Here is a 15,495-nt window from a genome sequence, read left to right on the forward strand (position 1 = left end):
CACAAAACCCGAAACTTTCATACTTCGTTAAGTCTCCGTCTCGACATCCGGCTCGCGACCTGTGAGATCACTAGCACCGACCTTCTTCTTGATCTTCCGTAGCGCGAACTTGACCTCATCTTTGGCGAATGCAGCATTCCGAGCGGGACGCCACTGCATCAGACCGCGCTGTTGCCGTTGCTCACTGCGCTTGTTTGCCTTGTTAATCTGGCTGCTACTTCCCTGCGACGACGAGGCCCCAGCATTGCCATTGCCACTGGCGCTACCACTGAGGACCGAAGGCCCATGAGACAAAGAGGACTCCTCACTTTCCGAGTCAGAGGTGTCATTATCAGATCTAGGAGAGGCTTGATCGTGTTCCTCAATGTTTGACTTGGAAGAAGGCTGTCCCTTCAATGGTGGTGGGGTGACAGGATCATGGGGAGGCGAGTCGACTCCAGGCTCGGCGGCCTTACGTCCGACGGAATCGGTGTATGCGCGTGGGTCGTGGCCAAATGCACCGCTCCAGTCTGAACCATCTTTAGAAATCCACTTCCGACGTTCAGCAGGGGAAGCTTGTTTCAATACGTCGCGTCCGTCGACTAAAGACTGTTCGTGCTTGGCCTGGACTTCGGCGGGAACTTCGACTTCGACGCTGCGAGAGCGAACACCCTGTGCCATGCACGCCTCCCAAGTCTCAAATGTTTCGCGTGAGTCATTGTCGACCACGAAACGCTCATGAGATTCATCGATTCCTGGTGAGAACTTGCATCGGAACTGCAGACGCCCCACTTCAGTCAAGTCTTCGAGTCCCGGCACTTGCTTGGCACGCCAGTTCTGTTCAGTAACATAGTTTTGAGTGAGACGGTCGCCCATCTTGGTTGTCCAGATGGGAATATCGATGTCGGTTTCTTCGTTATCGACGAGATGCTGGAGCCACAGGACGGCGTACGCCACGGAGCCGCGCTTGCCCTTGGAATGGAATTCAAATATGACAGGGGAGCGGTAACGGTGCTTGACTGGCATACGGAGGGAGTCACGGAATTCCTCGTCAGAGGTATCAAAAACTGCATCGCTTCCTGTCAAATGGCACTTGTGCCATTTGATCTTCCCCGTGCTGCCCCCGGTGCGCAGCTTGATCTTGGTGTGTCGACCATAGTCCTTAGCAGTGATTTTCTGTCCAGCGAACTCAAAGGTTCCAACATCCCAGCCCAGCATGTTGGGTGGGAGCTTAGTCTCAACGTGGCGGAAGAGGACAGAAAGGCGGATACGTCCGAATCCGATACCTCCATCCAAGGGGTACCAACGAGTGACCTGGGAGCTGGTTTGGAGGACGTCGGAAAGTTTGATGGGAACGACACCCAGGATAGGATCGTGTTCACGGTAGCGTTGATCCCGGACGGTCACAGTCACCACAGCAGAACGCCAGTCACGAACGAACCGCTCAGTTCCAGCGTTGAAGATTGGCTTGGAACTCACAGCCTTGGCACGAGTGCGATAGACCTAGAACAATGGTTAGCATGTCAAGTCTTGAGCGGTGAGTATCCCTGAATCCATACCAGTTGATCATTGAGCAAAACCTTGCAGTAGCTGGTGGGCAGGTCATCACCCTGCTCTTCTGTGTTTTCACCATATGGCTTCGCCGGCTCATACTCCTTGCCCTTGCGGTTACCATCACTACCCTTGATATTGGCAATTTGGAGGTTCACGATTTGATGCACAACAATGTGTACAATACCACTAGGCCATATAGGATCAGGTGGTGTATGCATAACTGCGTCCTCTTCTTCGTTGTTGATAGCACCCTTCTCGTCCTCGAAGTTGGGATCACCCTTGAGGTTCTCGGGCAAATCCTTCTTCTTGCCATCGGTTCGGAGCTCGGGGCGAAGCTTAGGCTTTCCGAAATATCCGACTTCCCAATGCAGCTCACCCGGCATCTCACTGCCCTCGTCCATGCCCTGGAGCTTCGATACCTGGGGGTACATGCGACCGGGATGCTGAATCATCTCCCGAATTGGAAGCTCAACTTTTCCAACGATGTCATCCGCAGTGTTGCGGTCCGAGTCCCAGAGCTCGACGCTCAGGTTTTCGTTGGCTTTGATCAATTCAGGTGTCACGAGGAGAGCAGCGGTCTCTTCCCATATGGGATTGAGATCGTCCGTAATTACGCGAGTACAGTACATGGGCTTGCCGTACTTCGAGAAGGAGAGGTTGATGTATGGGTCACTGCCTCCACCTTCACTTCCACGGGTATCCTGCTTGCTCAAGCCGACAGCTCGGTGAATGCGAATCCACATCACACCAAGAGCCTGAGTATCCTTGTGGATGTCGTCGCCCGAGAGCATCATACCAAGATCCATGGTCATCGACTTGGGGGCTGCGAACATGGCACATGCAGTGCTAATGGCCGAGTTGACAAAGTTCGAGATAAGGGGAAGGTTGAGAACATTGACTCCCCTTCGCAGCATAGGCATGCAACCGGCCCTGACATGGGGAACACCAACCAATGTGAAAGTCACATCTTTCATGAAGGGGGCTTCGGGCATCATTTGGAAGCGCATTCGAACGGTACCCACCATCTCAATGAGCTCCACAAATACTGGGAATGGGACACCGAACAGTCCTCGGATACCTAGGTAGAATACCAGTTGCATGTGCATGTTGCGTGCCTTAGATGAGGTACTCTGAGAGGTTGGCTTTGCATGATAGGCGAAGGAGGCCTCCATGTTGTAATAACTGCCTCCTTCCTCTGCGGCAGCGGCCTCCTGTGGATCTTTATTCCTCTTGTTCTCTTCATGGATATTGTCCTTCAAGCCTTGAACATGCTCATCGGGAAGAGCTCGCATGCTCAGGATCCGGAGTGGGTTGTTGCCCTGGTCGATTTCCGCGATTCGAACGTTCTCCACAACTTTGGGCGCAGACACTTGCATAATATCTTCAATGGTGTCGGCCACAGGCGACAACATTTCTGGATTGACGAGTCCCCATACAACGCCGAGGAGACTATTCAGCCACTCTACGGACTCGGGAAGCAGGTTGGCAGTAGCCTAATTGACTGTCAGTATTATGACTCACGAAATGGACACATGAAAGAGAACCCACCATCTCCCCACGGAGCTGCTCACTACTCCACTCCATATCTCGACCACTCCGGATAACTTCCTGCATCCATAGCCATACACCGCTCGTGATGCAAACTGCCAAGGGAATCAGGCCCCAAAGTGACCCTCCAAACGTCCGACCTAAAATAATGATAGCAACGGGAATTCCAATACAGAGTGCCGTCGCGCGTTTTTCAATATTGTCAAACATAGGCTTGTATGAGACAGTTGGCGTAGGGTGGAACAGAACGTTCGTCTTCTCTCCTCGAATGGGGACATCGGAGGTGGTGCCTTCAGCAATTGGATCGGGCGGAGCCGTAATATCTTGACTTTCTTTATACTCTGCGAGCTCTTGGTCGGGACGGGTTTGGATTCCATTCTGTGGTTGTCAGTTTGACTGCCAACATCATCATACTGTGGTGACGTACCGTAGGCTTTCCAATATTGGCATTCGGCACCGTCAACTTTAAATTCATTAGCATAGAATACACAGAGCTACCAAGAGTCCCTCTGCATACCGTAGGGTTTTTGACAGTCTCCATAGATTTTTCATCTTGATCCTCCACACCGATATCTTTGCCCGTAGTCGGATCTGTCACGGTGCGCACTTTGGCCTGGGAGACCTCGCGGGCCTTGTGAGCGACAACATCTCCATCTTTCGCCTCAGGCTGTTCACCCGAGTCTTCTCCTTTCTTTTTGCGGGCAGCTTCTTCTTTCTTGATCCGATTCTCTCCGTCAATTCTGCGATCCCGCTCCTTCTTCTCAGAGTCGATATGTTCCATAAAGTTATGGATGGTGGGGATAGGGTTGGCACCACTCCAATGGTCTCCAACTCTCCGGCTCTGAGGAGCCTTGGATTCCTCCCCTGCCATGGTGGGCGAACCTTCTGGGATGTGGATTTCGGCAGCTTGATCGTAGCTCGTGGCAGTGTGTATATGTGAATATTGGAGATGAGACGCCTTCAAAACAAGCCCCAGGAGCCAGAGGAATTGACCAAAATAGTTTGTAGACTGTAGATGTATAACAAGTCATAAAACGGATGATGTGGCCCAGAAGCTCTCCCCGGGCTACGTCATCGGTTCAACCCGGGAAATGGTATGACGATAGTAACAGCTCTACCACCCATCTATTTGCGACCTGAGTTGAAAGACCAAGTTTTTCCTCCACAATTGATTGGCCTGGCCAGGATTTGCTGTCTTCTTTGTTAATTGAGGTGGAATCTAGTCTTGGCGTTGCAAGAGCCCGATCCAGATGCGTTTTAGCTTGCGGCATAGGACTACTAGGCTACTCTTTAACACCATATAACATGAAGAAAAGAAGACAAAAATTATACAATGAAGCCAAGATAAACTACATTTTTTCTGTTTGGGTGCAAAAATAACAATCGTCAATCGGATGTGATATCGCACATCCTTAAATGATGTCATAGAGGCTCGTGATAATGACTTCAATGGTCCTCCGCCAAGACTCCCCTTGCCAACTATAGGAGTATATCTTGAAACACACTTGAATCCTTTTTGAGACTCAACCTGTACGTTAAGTCGTACAGCAACTTACTTGTGTCGAATGAATGTCCATCTTCGTGTCGATCGATGTGGACCTAGCTAGGAATGAGATCTCGTGGTCGCAGATCGTTTGACCGACAAATAAACTATGCCGTATGCTTTGAGCTGATAGTTGGTGTATAACAGGGTGACTTGATTTTGTAACGTGTCTAGTAATGCAAGATAGCATCGGCCTTGACCATCATAAATCGCGAGTATGTGGCCTGACCACCAAGTCACCAACAATCATAACAGTAAATGTAGCCACAATTCCTTCCAGGTCCCTCCGATTATACTGCTCCATCGATTGAAATACACTTGAGTGTTTAATGGGCCTTTCAAGGATCATTGATTTCAAACAAATATACAAAAAAAGCTTCTTTGTTGTCCGAAGTCGGTCGCTTGTCAATAACCGCGCTCTTACTCAAACTACACGTCCCTTGACACTTTGGTGGACAATCGATCAATAGCGGTCGACTTGTCGCTTTAAATCAATGCTTTATATGTCCCATTTGTATCTCTGATTTTCACAGATACTGTACTTAGACAGATATTAATTGCAATATATATATACGTCAAGCTACGATTAACACACCAAATATTTCCAAATGTCAAAAGCTAGTATCTGCGATTATAAGATATGTTTGCCACAAAAACCTCGAAAATCAATGTATATTGATTCTTGCTGGTCAATATGTTTGGCATTTGATGCTTTCTCTCAGGGAGCATATGTACACAGCTAAGATAAGATATGCGGCCAATTAGACTTTAGAATCTGCGGTTGACAGATGTCTAATCGGTGAGATTGTGGGGATCGAAGTCGTAGCGTGCTGAGATTTACACTACAAGGCTAGCCTCTGACTCAGTATATCTACTAACCACATTGGGTGCCCGCGAGCTTTAGAGTCAAGCCAATGTCTGCCTTGAGCATAGCGCACGTATAGCTACGGGTTGGAATAGCTCGGGATCCCAATAAGGGTTGGGAATCGTAACAACCTTTTGTCTGAGTCACTGCAAGCCACAATGAAGAGGAAGCATATATTGAGACAGTCCGTAGCGTGTAAATAGTCGCAGCGTGCGATATTCCCTACTATACAGCTGAATACAGTGTGACTATAGATCAGTATCCCTTCACAATGAGTGGCACTGATGATACTCTACCTCCATATCAAGCCAATGATCCACTGGCATATGAGACAGTAGCAACCCCAAAAACAAATTCAGCCTTTTATCATATCCATCGTCCATTAAGCGACTATCAAGTGTACTCCGCGAACCAACAGCTCGCGTTTTATGTTGAAGTTCACACGAGGAACATCACGAAACCAGACCTCATCATATACAAGGGCACCAGAACTCCTGGACGAGAAATCGCGCAATGCAGATATGGGGAGAAGGCAAGCTCTATTCAGTGTGACACCGGATTTTTCAAGGCATCACACAAGTCCAACAAGTCGCATGGAAAGATGTCTGTTGCGTGGTGGTCCAAATCGACTCGCGATGCCCCCAGTGACGTGCAATATCGCTTCGCGGCAATGATCGAACCGCCTCCAGGGGTGAATGGGGTGCAATCATCCACAACGAAAATACCGCACTCATTTAAGTGGATAAAAGCCTCAAGTCTTGTGTTGTTGGACGAAGAGACTGGCAAGGTCGTTGCTCTTGTTCATGAGAATGGGTCGGATTCAACTGTTTGTGGAGCACTTGAAATGGTTGTTTCATATGGCGATGAGTTCGATCTCATAGCTTTGAGCAGCTTCATTGCGGTTTTTGAGAAGGAGAGGAGACATAGGAGCTCCCCTATCGAAGACACAGAGGAAAAGACGCGTGGTAAACTTCAGGGGCTCATAGATGGTTGGAGAAAGGATTGACGATGTATTAACGTGACAATTGTTTGTATATCTGATTTGTTCTAGATGGGCATTGGCGATCAAAAAGGAAGGATGCAAGAAAGGTCTGTGGGATACATGTATAATACAATTTTTAATGATGATGAATTTGATTTGAGAAGTTGTACAAACATCGACCAATTTTGATTGCGCTTGTGGTCCGTGTGGAGGAAAGGTGTATTACCCATGCCGACGCAGTGAGGACATACGGCGAAGGAATCCAGACTTTCCACAACAAGACCTAGGCCAGGGATACCACCAATACCCGGCGAGGACGAGCCAGAAAAATGTGGATGCCACCCACTGACTGGGATAACGTGATTGGACGAGTAGCGGAGCCTCTAGGAAACCAGACAACAGATGTAGAAGACCGGGGAGAAGTCGGGCATGGGGAGGGGAGATGGCCACCAGCACCGAGAGTAGCTGCATGGGAGCATGGTTTCTTGATGGCAATTGTATGTAAGACCCTGTAACCAGAATATTGATCAAACACAATGAATGGTCCGCACGATGTGCGCGTTGCTGATGATCATTTCTGATGGATAATGGCGTACAATAAGAAAGGAAGAAATGCTCATGTTCGATATGCGTACTAGGACCGGCCGAGTCTACTTGTTTCAAGGTCCATAATACAGATGGTCTAGGGAGACCCATCTTCCTTTCAAGCTAGTTGGATCGGTATTGTGAGAGCCATTCACAAGTTCACCCAGCTGCCAAGTCTCTCTTCTATTTCTCTTTATCTATCCGGGTATCTATGGTAGTATCTATTCATTTTCAGTAACATTTCTTAGTCCTCCGACCTCAACCCAGAGTCTTTCTCTTGACGCCACATTCCACACAGCAACAAGAGGAATGGTATAGTACCTAACAGGATGAATGCAACAAGGGTAAATGCCCAGCCACGACCCATTGCACTCAGCATTGGATCAATAGCAGCAGACGCGCCAGCTGAGAAGAAAGACCGTACCATGTTGTTGGCAGCGGTCGCAGCGGCAGGGTTTGACGTGTGCAAATCGACCAAAAGGGTCGAAGTAGAAATAAAGCCACCTGTCTGACCAACACCGACGAAGAAAAGAAGAACTTCGGGTGCTGGTAGGGGTTCACCGTATTTGAGTACCCACCCAAAGGCCAGCACGGTCACACTTCCCAAGACAACAAGTGGGATAGTGACCATACTTCGAGCCTTCTCAACTGGAATTTTATCCTCCGTTGTCTGTCCGGAGGTAGAGTCCGCGGCCCTTTTCAAGCCCATGCGACGATAGTTCCAGTCGAGTAGTCTACCTGTCACAACGGACGCCACGATGGATCCAGTGCCCAGCGTGATATAACAAAGACCGATCTCAAGCTCGTCTAGACCGTACTGCGCGGTGTAAATCTCGGTGATGGATGAGAGCACTGTCATGTTTCCGCCCATGATAACCCCTGTGACCAACAGGATAATGATGGAGTTGACGTGACAGACAAGTTTAAGAGGTTTCAGCGGATTAGGGAATCGGAGCCTGTGCTCAATCTTCTTTGGCGAGTCACTGCTATCCGGCCGCTCATCAATGGCCTTGGACGAGGCAGCCTCCTTGTCTGAGCTCCGGCGATAGAAATATTGAATGAAAGGTTGATTCCAAGGCTGTGCTGGAATGGAGCCATCGTCAACAACATTTCTTGCTGTCTCAGGGAGGAACATCAGAAGAGGCAGCAAAAAGACACCAGATGCGATGGTCAGAAACCAGAATATAGATCGCCAGCCCAGGTATTGGGATAGGAGGCCACCTATAATGGGTCCGATGGCTGGTCCCATAAAATTCCCTGCCATGACGAAGCCCATCATCGATCCTCGTTCTTGTTTGGTGCTGATATCGGCAACGGTAGCTGCAGACAGCGCAACGCTACTGCTGATTCCAGAGCTTTGCAAGCATCGTAAAACGATAAGAGCGGCATAGCTGTCTTGTAAAGCGAGGCCAATGTTTGAGGCGATGTAAATAATGAAGCAAATGATATAGGCGGGTCGACGACCTGTTCTGTCTGCAAAGTCACCAATAAACATGGGAGCAATCCCTTGGAAAATCTGTTGAACAACGAGCTGTTAGCTTTCATTTCTCAATATCATAAAGGGTCCATGGCGCCTGCATACCATGTAACTTGTGACAGTCAGGTTGATCAAGGAGGCAGACACATTCAAATCCTCGGCTAGTGTATTCAGGGCCGGGAAGTAAATCTGTGCCGACAGGGAGGAAAAGAGGCCAGCTCCGGCCGCTGTAGAGACGATGTATCTCTTCTTTCCTGTGCTAAAAGAGCTGTACGGCCGGGGAACCTCTGAAAGGGTGGTGTCTGAATTCATTGTCAATCGAATGGGTTGCGAATTGGCAGACAGATCAAAAAAGAGTAAATCAGATAATTTCTATGGCGATTAGATTCACTGAGCCCCTTTTTCCATGTTCCATTCGTTTCTCATGAACAATCCATCGGAACAAAAATAGAAGACCAGAAGGGGATAGGAAAAGACTGACGTATGATTCTGCATAACGGTTCCACCACAATGGTCGGAAAGATTTTTATGATGTGCTTTTCGCAAAGTCTCGACAGAATGATCGGCAAGTGCTCAAAAATCATCCAGAGAGGTGAAAATCATTACTCTCAGAAAGACGAATACCCGCGGTAAAACCGACGCGGGCGCGTCTTTCGGCTCGGGGACGGGCTTACGGAAACATCGGGATCTCGGGGGATTTGGTGGGTTGATGTTAACCCCTTCAACTTAGAGATCTGCAGGGCCGTCGGAGGACCCTGAAGACTCGTGGGTAGCTGGGCTGATATTAGTGGTCTGATCTACCGCCTCGTTGCTTGTTCCGCTGTAGTGCAAATATTCTAGCGCCGAGTTTATATAATGATTATCAGATCGATTGATAATTTTACACCGTTCGGTCCAATCTTCCCCTGCACTAAGTCAGATGAGCTGATTACAGCTAGAACCCTGCCATGCACTAGGATCAGCCTCAACGCACGTCGTACACTGCATGTACTCCGTATGAAGAACACATGAAGAATCCACCGGAGAAAACAAGACCAATGCTTGCAGGAAAGTCAAAATATGCGTCCTTGATCATTCATTACGTGCTTCATCGTAGGCCTGGACTTATTTTCTCCGTGATCTGCGATTCAATTGTGTAATGAATTCCCAGTATATAGCCAATAAGTTTCCTGAACCGACAATGCCTCAATACAACTTCAACATGCTGGGAATGATCCACACTCAACCACTGCACGGAGGAACAATTGCAACAGCGTACCAGATCACGCCATGATGATCCTAGACTCATCTATTGCCATAGGTCCGCGACAGTTGACACGTGAAGTACACCAGGGTTCTCGCCAAGAGGATTAGCATGACGGAAACCCAAGAGAGCTTCGTTGTGGCGATCGTTACTATGTTCGAGGTATAGAGAACATGATTCGGAAAGAGACTACTAGTGTGAATCTTGCCTTCAATGCCCAACAATACTATACGGAGCTCGCTGTTGGTATAGATCCATTGATCCTCGGCGAGCAATATTTAAACCGGCGTATCTCCTTCGATCTATCCAGCCAGACAAAAACTTCCAAATACCTTCCTCAAAATATATTTTATCTTCCTCCTCCTCCCTCACGAAAACTGAAATAAAACACAAGTCTCAAAACATACATCATGGCTGCTCAAACTCTCGACACCGTCTCATCAGTCACTGTCATCGGCGCGGGCCCTTGCGGGTGTGCCTTTTCTGCGGACCTGGCGAGCCGCGGGAAGTCAGTCATGTTGTATGGTCACCCCGATCACCGTGGCGGAACTACGATGATCGAGAACAATGATGGCTGGTTGAATTCAAGCGGAGCAGTCACTGGAAGGTTCCAGATTAAGACCACCAGCGACATGTACCTGGCCATCCGTCACTCTCAGTTCATTGTGACCACAGTGCCATCGTATGGACAAGATACCATCTTGCAGCTCCTGAGCCAGTTTGATCTGCCCAACCACACCCTCATCATCAACGTCGGCAACTTCTTCTACCTCTCCGCTCGCCAAAAAGTCAATGCCCATGCCATCCTCGAAACCGATATTTCCCCTTATGCCACCCGCATTACAGGGGACACAGTATTTGTCAAGGGAGTCAAGAAAAGCCTGGCCATCTGGGCCGAGCCACCCACCACACAGGTCGAGCGTCTCGATGCTGATGCGGAACTTGGTCTCCGAAGCCAGGTCGAGTCGATCTTCTCGCAGAAGCTTGTGTGGTGTCAGAACCTACTCGAAGTGGGCTTGAACAACATCAACCCAGTCGTGCACTGCCCAGCGGCGCTCATGAACGCGGGCTGGATCGAGGCCACCAAGGGTGATTTCTACTTCTACGCCCAGGGAATGTCACCATCAGTCTCTCGTGTAACAGAAAAAGTGGACAAGGAGCGTCTTGCGATTGCACACGCTTACGGTCTTGACCTTGTCCCAATCACGACCTACATGAACCACAACTACAGCAACGACCGCGAATACAGTGACTACCATGATTTCGCTGTGGGCTCAGTGATCCACAACAAGACCAAGAGCTCTCCGACTACCCTCAAGCATCGCTATCTGCTGGAGGATATTCTTTACGGAATGGTCCCCTGGTATGAGCTCGGTCTGAAGTGTGGTTTGACTTCGCCGACCATCCGGGCACTCATCGAGATGGCTTCTGTTGTGAGTGGATTTGACTACTTTGAACACGGGAGGACCCTGAAGGCTGCTGGGCTTGGCGATGCCACTAAGGAGCAGGTGCTTATGGCCCTTGGTGGACCTTTGGACAAGACTAGCAGTGCGATCCCTCCTCCCTCAGACTCACCCGTGGACAGCAGTTTCCAATTGCATGCTCCACTGCAAACAGCTCAAGTGGCTGTGTAAGCCCGGCTACGACACTACTTTTAGATACATCGCTGCTAGATTATTTTTGTGATTTACCTATACCTAGAATTTCTTTCACTTGCATGTCTCTTTCAGAGCCCCTTTTTCCTCGTAGATCCCTCAATATTCTAGTGTGGAGAATTTTAAGATTGTGGTGAAATGGGTTTCTGAGTGTTTTCGCGCAAGAATACCACCATCTGACAAAGTGGAACTACCGAAGGCCTCGAGCATCATAGTTGCCGTCGTCTTTTTTCTTTCTGTATATTTCTACGACTTATGCACTGGTAATCTTGAAGTCCAAATTACTCCACATGTCTGCATTCGAGCTAACCAAGATCAAGCCACATGGCAGAAAGTTACACTAAGCTCCTCGCATTTAATCAAACGCATTATGATCAGGTTCTTACCTTTGATTCGGAAGCCACTATGCTACAGGTGTTTTGAAATACCCTATATGTATTGATCTTACTAAAATTTATTTTAACTATGGATGAATTCTTCTTACTACCACCATGTCCTGTGGCCCTACCACGAGCCTACTGTTGAACCCCGATGACCAAGCACTGAGCTCCGAGTATTTCTGATAAAAACTTCTCAATTAGAATTCGACCGCATTCATGCGTATCAAAGCCTTCCAGGTCTATCATCTGCACTTAACAAGACTTCATTAGAAATGCAAGTTAAGTCTGTAGACTAGCCAGATTTTGCGCATCGCTCTCGCTCCAAGGATAGAGATTTCCTAGCGATTGGATGAGTTCTCGATGTGCCGTACTCCGTGGCTGGATGGACAACTGGAATGGAGCAGGATGACTGATAACACCTGGGAGGTAATTAACTAAAATCTCCTCGACTTTGCCATTTCGAATTGGCTTTGAGATATCGAAGACAGCCAAGGACTGCGCAATGGTAAGAAATACGTTGGCGTCGGCCAAAGTGCGTCCGGGACAGGCTCGACGCCCATATCCAAACACAAGCATATGAGGATCTCGCTCTGCGGGAGAGCCGTCGGGGGAACCTAGGAATCGTTCTGGTTTGAAGGCCATGGGGTCATTGTAAACAAGTGGATCATGCGTAAATGCCCTATTTCATTAAACATTGATCAGTAAATGATACGTTCGGGGTACAATTTAAAACAGCTTACCAAATATTCGCAATAACTGATGATCCCTTGGGAATTCGATATCCCTCGCACGTATCATCTTGAGTTGGCGAGTGCGCCAAGTTTATAGGCACGACTGGGTGCCACCGAAGCACCTCCTTAACTAGTGCATTAATGTACACAAGGTCCTCTCGATCCCGGAATTGTGGTAGCCGACCACTGCCAACTACTGTGTCGAGCTCCTGCTGGGCCTTACGTTGCACGTCAGGGAAAAGGGCCATGGCGAGGAAGAAACTTGCAATGGATGAGACGGTCTATTATAAGGTCAATATACTGTGAGCCTTACAATGCAAATCTTGGTTCTTACTGTGTCTGCTCCTCCAGCGTAGAGAGAGCCAGCTGACCATTTGATAATGTCCTCGTCTTCGGTACCAGGCTCCACAGGGTTGTCTTGGAGAAGGTTGGACAGAAAAGATGGAACAAATGTACCCTGTTTGATTTGGTCTTTGACAAATGCGTATGGGATATCACTGAATGCTTGCTCTGACTTTGTAGCCTTTTGCGATCTTCGCAAAATTTGCCCCAGGGAACCAGGAAGGTAAGTATCTCACTGGCTCAATAGTCAGACCACTTTTCGACTTTCTTTTTAGCCTTTTACAACTAGAATATGAGGACCTGTGGGATTGACGTCGAAAATGACCGCTTTTGAGGCCAGAAACGGCTCCCTTTCCACCCGTAACTTTGGACGTCCAGGCCGTTTTAAGCCTTCCATTCACCGTCGCTAGACTCGGCATCACGTGGGTCGATGCCCACGGCCCGACTCTCTCTACTGCCACACATGCTTTAAGTTCACTGCCCTGGTGTTTGCCTGACCAAGACCACCTGCGCTATAGCGACCGCCGCCGCCGACCCACCCTGAGCTTACCCTGACCCGACGACTGTCGTATATCGCCGAAAGCATGGATTGCTACCGGACACTCAATTCGGATCTGGACGGTATTAAAAAGAATTATGGACACAGTGCCCATTCTTCAATACGGGTCTCAAACAAAAACTGTGAATCCTGCCAAAAATACGCTCGAATATTAACTTGATGCGTATTCTGGACCAATCGCTTCTTTATGTCGATAAAATGCTGCCCTAAGCGCCTAATATAACCCATAACTGAACATGAGGGGTATTATTTTTATTGAAGGAACCGAGTACGTGGGAGCAATAAGTAAAGTCTAGCTAATGATCACTTCCATGATCTTTGATAGTCAGGGGATGTCCATCATTCGCAAGTATCTGTTCCAAATCATATCCGATCGCTAAGCCGTTACCCTGCTCCTCCGCCTCGCGAAAGCCTGGCGCATAGTCATCCACTAGATCGACTTCACCCCCTCGGTAGATTTCCACGAGCCGCCGTCGCATGTCGACTCTAAGCACCGATTAATATATATTATCTCGTAACCAAGAATGGACGGACTCACGGCTCATCCTCCAAGATCTCTCTTGGATCTGCATCTTCATCGCGGTCTTGGTATATTACCCGTGACTCTATGTAATTCAGCGCCTGCTCTATTGGGACCTGATTTCCCGGACCGATTTCGCGATAAAAGTGGGCGAATTCCTCCATCATAATTTGAGCCCGGTAGGCTTTCTTGTAGATACCGTTCGTTGCGAATTCAACCCAAAGCCCTAGTCCGGTCTCAAGGGTCCGGTCATCGATAATAAGCTTGGCATAGCAGTCCCTAAAAAGCACCGTTCCATCGAGCGCCATGTGCATATCAAGGAAGTTGGGTCGGGCGACACTTTGATGGGACTTGAATGTCTCGAGAATATCCCCTTGATTATCTTCCAAGGGAAGAAACATTATCATTTCGTCTGCTAGAAATTCCCAGCCTTCTTCCCATGGGAATAAACCCAAGATACACTTGGCTAGTAGGGCTTCTTTCTCGCGGGTCAATTCGGTGGTGCAGAAGTAGACCATACAGAAATTTTGAACGTCATTTCCAACAAAATTTTTATCCTATAGCTGGATTAGAAGAAGTCAAATAGTAGGAGATATTTCATACTGTAAGTTCGGGACCTTCAAAAAAACTAGGCTCGTCCTCGAGTGCTCGGGATTGATAGCTCTGTCTTAGCGTCAGTGGAGAAATAAGAATTCTTCCAAATTAAAGACATACATCGCGAAATTGTTGGTCTGCTGTTGCCCACCGTTCGCTCAAAGCTCGTTTCTGTTGATCCGCGGCGTCGCCGCCGACCCACTGGTCACGAACAAAATGCCTCCATGCACGAGAGGCGGCATGGAAATTTTCAGGGGCGACGGGTTCTTCGTGTCGGCGAATGAAGGAGGGGATGCCTCCAGGCCACTGGCTGTGCGATCTTATTAGGGACATGATCGAATGGTGGCAGTTCCGAGGGTTGAAAAGAAGTGAGGAACGCGAGGGGCGGGAGTGTATTTAACGGACGAGTTTGACACATGTCCGCCCCCAGTTTGCACTAAGGCATCAAATCTATCTTTCCCGTACATACTCTTCTCAAACACACTAAACCTGTATTATGCGACCTTGGAATCTTTACGACTAACCTTTGATAGGGAAGAGTAAGTGGTCCCGAGCTCGGAGATACAGTGGGTCTTTGACTTAGAGGGTTTTCGTTGAAGTGGATCGCCTACAAACTTGGTGTGTGGCGTCGTTTCCGGCCTAACCGCTCGCATTCAAATGTTCCTGGTTCTGCTAAAATCATTGTAATTTAAGGAAAAGTTTGATATACATAAATTGCAGGTTTCCATGCACTAGTACATGACGGGCGAGAAAAACTAGGAACAATTAAACAGCCAGCTGGCAAATCCTAGTTTCATATTCCAGCGAATTCAAACTAGGAGGAAATATGGTATATCAAAACATTTGATCGTGCCTTGAAGGCCACAGCCTAACCCTTTCCAACATTAAACATTGAAGGTCCCACTCCCAAGCCAGGATCACGCACACGAGCCATAGTT

The 15,495-nt window shown here is 48.4% G+C and overlaps 4 protein-coding genes across 4 annotated transcripts; 1 reads left to right on the forward strand and 3 right to left on the reverse strand.

Moving 5' to 3' along the window:
• Positions 1-27: 27 nt before the first annotated feature.
• Positions 28-3,952, reverse strand: PENARI_c011G02302 (C2 domain protein; the record flags this gene model as incomplete). Its single annotated transcript, XM_022632523.1, has 5 exons — positions 28-1,482; positions 1,539-3,026; positions 3,082-3,459; positions 3,509-3,544; positions 3,599-3,952. The coding sequence occupies 5 exons, from the start codon at positions 3,950-3,952 to the stop codon at positions 28-30; spliced, it is 3,711 nt and encodes a 1,236-aa protein (XP_022487418.1).
• Positions 3,953-7,300: 3,348 nt separating this feature from the next.
• On the reverse strand, positions 7,301-8,845 carry PENARI_c011G11856 (uncharacterized protein; the record flags this gene model as incomplete). The annotated part of the gene is made up of 2 exons (XM_022632758.1): positions 7,301-8,572; positions 8,639-8,845. 2 exons carry the CDS (start codon positions 8,843-8,845, stop codon positions 7,301-7,303), a joined length of 1,479 nt encoding a protein of 492 aa, XP_022487379.1.
• Positions 8,846-10,186: 1,341 nt separating this feature from the next.
• Positions 10,187-11,410, forward strand: PENARI_c011G08733 (uncharacterized protein; the record flags this gene model as incomplete). Its single annotated transcript, XM_022632688.1, has 1 exon — positions 10,187-11,410. One exon carries the CDS (start codon positions 10,187-10,189, stop codon positions 11,408-11,410), a length of 1,224 nt encoding a protein of 407 aa, XP_022487587.1.
• Positions 11,411-12,090: 680 nt separating this feature from the next.
• On the reverse strand, positions 12,091-14,890 carry PENARI_c011G04398 (uncharacterized protein; the record flags this gene model as incomplete). The annotated part of the gene is made up of 7 exons (XM_022632571.1): positions 12,091-12,490; positions 12,552-12,823; positions 12,877-13,052; positions 13,832-13,929; positions 13,982-14,520; positions 14,567-14,626; positions 14,678-14,890. 7 exons carry the CDS (start codon positions 14,888-14,890, stop codon positions 12,091-12,093), a joined length of 1,758 nt encoding a protein of 585 aa, XP_022487615.1.
• Positions 14,891-15,495: the final 605 nt, after the last annotated feature.

This window comes from Penicillium arizonense, assembly GCF_001773325.1.
Source record: "Penicillium arizonense strain CBS 141311 chromosome Unknown PENARI_contig011, whole genome shotgun sequence".
In the NCBI taxonomy this organism is placed as follows: Eukaryota; Fungi; Ascomycota; class Eurotiomycetes; order Eurotiales; family Aspergillaceae; genus Penicillium; species Penicillium arizonense.